At 50.7% G+C, this 3,063-nt stretch overlaps 1 protein-coding gene across 1 annotated transcript; it reads right to left on the bottom strand.

Annotated features, from left to right (window-relative positions):
- Nucleotides 1–1,372: 1,372 nt before the first annotated feature.
- LOC125952004 (calphotin-like) lies at nucleotides 1,373–2,681 on the bottom strand. The gene is made up of 2 exons (XM_049681198.1): nucleotides 1,598–2,681; nucleotides 1,373–1,515 (listed from the first exon to the last, which is right to left on the bottom strand). The coding sequence occupies exons 1-2, from the start codon at nucleotides 2,679–2,681 to the stop codon at nucleotides 1,373–1,375; spliced, it is 1,227 nt and encodes a 408-aa protein (XP_049537155.1).
- Nucleotides 2,682–3,063: the final 382 nt, after the last annotated feature.

The following is a 3,063-nucleotide window of genomic DNA, read 5'->3' as shown; positions in this document are numbered from 1 at the left end:
GACCATTTCAAATTAGCTCAGAAGCTTCACAAACTCGTTGCCTAGATGGCGCTGGTATCGTTAAAACATCTGCTCGAGATGTTTGTTTGATTTGGCCGTTTTTCGCTCGATATCTTCATATTTTTCTCGAAAAACTCCCCAAAAATCTAAAAAAAAGGCCCAGGAACAACGAAAAAGGATTTTCAACCATTTCATTAAACTTTGGCCATACCAGAGGGATCGCGCATCCTGGATACGGAGTACGGCAAGGCCCGTTCTGGCTTTCAAGGGCAGATTTTAGTATAAAAAGAGCCCCAAAGTCAGACGGAGATCGACTAGCGTATTTTCGAAGTCCTTTGATTAGTAATCTTAATTAATAACATAAAATATCAATCGAAAAATCACCCGCATTTCTTAATACGCCACTGACCAATGTCATATAAAATGCTGCCATCGCAAATCGTACGGGACTGCTTTCAGCAACTCGGCAGCAACCATTCGACAGGATATACCCCCAAAAACAACGACACCGAGTGGACAAAATTCCATCTATTGTTCGAGGGGAGCGTCATTTGAATAAAATAGTTCGCCATAGAAAGTGTTCCGGTGATTGCTTCACCTACAACGTACAACACGATGTCGACGTGATCTAGCCGCGTCGTTCACCGCCATGCTGGCTGCTTCCGCTTTCATGTTATTATTACATTAATATGCAATCGATGGCGCCACCAAATATGACACGGATATTATGTATGTTCGCATGCCGATGGGCGTTCACTTCCGGGTGCTACTGAAAACGAAATCGATTTTTGTCACGTTTCCCCAGCCCGAAACCGATCGATTTCTCACGTTCGAAGCAAGTGAAATTCCACCGACAGGTGTCTCATTTAGGATAATTACTCCATTTTCAAATGAACTACCGGTGTGGTTTCATCTCAGTTTTTAGTTACATTCGGAACGTGCCGCAACGATATTGATTCTAAATTGTCCTGAGACTAATGCTAATCAACTAACGCCTCTACCAATTTTATCATTCATCACGTGCTCGTACCATCAAACAGGTGCAAAGGAATGAGTTTAAAACACATAATATTCCCGGGCAGAGATTCTCGTCCAACGGATCATCGAAGTCTCGATGGAAAGACGGCAGCAGCAAAACAGACGCTTCGACATTCTTTCGCGTGTCAACCATTCCGACAAAGACAATAATTTATTCGAATTAAATAGGTTCCACAGGGAAGTCACACAAAGTTTGGAGAGACGGGGGAAAAGGTATTTTTGGAAATCTCTCACACTACACGACACACACACACACACATACAGATCCGTGTGTGTGTGTGTCTGAAAAATGCTAGCATTTGGCAACTGGCACTGGCCCGATCTATCCTACGATCTACTTTTTCTTCTTCTGGTAACCATTGTGCGTGATGTCGACGTCATAGCTCGACGGTCCCGTGTACCGGCCATGGTTTGAGGCGACATCATAAGGCTGCCCATTGAACGCTCCGCTCCCATCCTGCTGATGATGCAGCGTATCTGCAAGAAGACCTTTAGACCATTAGCTTTAGTAGCAGGACGAGGAGCGAGAAGTCAACTCAATGCTCCATCTTCTCCTTACCTTGATCAATGTCCAGCAGCGATTGGTGATGGTACTGTTGCTGCTGCTGATCATGATGCGACGGTGGTGCCGGTGTGCTGCTGACGTAGATCTGACCTTGCGAGGTCGCGTACGATGGCAGATAGGCGTTGGAAGGTGGTGCTGGGGTCGGTGCCGGTTGTTGCACCACTACCGGACGCCACGGTTGCTGCGGTGCTGCCGTTACCGTCGTTCCCGTGCTCAGTGTCGTGGCGTAGGTCGGTGTAACGCCACTGGCGCTTCCCGTTACGCCAACGGGCACACCAACGAACTGAGGCTGTCCGCTTGGCACTGCCACGGCCGGATTGTAGTTGACCGGTATTAGGCCACTTCCGGGGACGACCGTCGAGAATGGTGTGTAGATCGGTTTCTGGAATCCGACGACCGGAATCTTGGCTGGTTCCTGGGCCGGCACTGGCACTGGAACCGCCACCGGAATGATCGGTTTCTGAGGGAACGTCGCGAAGAATTGGGTCTGCTGAGTGTTACTAGCGGCACCGGCACTGGCACTGCCGGTTGCCAGAGGGTAGAACGGTTGAGGATAAACCGCCGGAGTGGGCACGGGAGCCGGGGCCGGATAGACCGGTGATGGTGCGATCGGTGCTAATCCCGCCGAAGCAAAGCCACCAGCTCCGAGTGGTTTCGCGATCGGCGATAATCCAAAGCCAAGCAGTGGATTCGCTCCGTAGACGGTTGGTGAGAAGCGCGGGAAGTTACGCTGGTAGGAGGCCACACTGGCCGTACCCGGGAACAGAGCATAACCGGGGGGTAAGTAACTGGCCGCACCAGCGAACGAACGATGGAAACCCGGAATCCTGGCGTACGGGCTCGGATGGTGGAAGGCTTTGTGGAAGTGTGCACCACCGACTGTAGCAGCACCGTGATGGAGGGGCAACACACCAGCACCAGCCGCCACTGGTAGTGCCCCATACCCGTGCAGCCCGTGATAGATACCACGCTTTTTCTTCTTCTGATGATGTTGCTGCAGGCCGGCGGCTTGGTCGAGCAGCAGCACAACCACCAACAGCACCACGACCGAACACTTGACCACTTGACGACCGTTCATGGTGGAACTTCAAGGAACTTGCAGTTTCGTTCTACGCCCGGGGGCACTTAACACACAGATACACACGCACGCACAAACAGCAACAGGTTACCGGTGCTACCTGTTATCACCGGCAGCAGATCTTTCTATCGCACTTTCAAAAACTATTCCATAAACCGCGGACACGGGATGACACGGGACCGGTGCCAGGTTGACAATGAGTAGCCCATCAGCCCGGTCAGTCATATTTATAATGCGGAACCAACGGTCGATCTGGTTCCAAAGCATGCGGTTCACAAGCGTTACAAGCGTTACTTCCGCACGCGCAACGGGACCGGGTGTGAAATGAAATGAAAAGTGATCCTCCATCTACGATAATACCTTTCCACCTCCACCATCACCA

This window comes from Anopheles darlingi, chromosome 2, assembly GCF_943734745.1.
Source record: "Anopheles darlingi chromosome 2, idAnoDarlMG_H_01, whole genome shotgun sequence".
Classification (NCBI taxonomy): domain Eukaryota; kingdom Metazoa; phylum Arthropoda; class Insecta; order Diptera; family Culicidae; genus Anopheles; species Anopheles darlingi.
This window is presented reverse-complemented; position numbering and strand designations above follow the sequence as displayed.

Coding starts and splice junctions, on each gene's coding strand:
- LOC125952004 (XM_049681198.1), bottom strand. CDS start 2,681: ATGAACGGTCGTCAAGTGGTCAAGTGTTCGGTCGTGGTGCTGTTGGTG. Junction 1,516..1,597: donor GCTGCTGGACATTGATCAAG/GTAAGGAGAAGA, acceptor GTCTTCTTGCAG/ATACGCTGCATCATCAGCAG.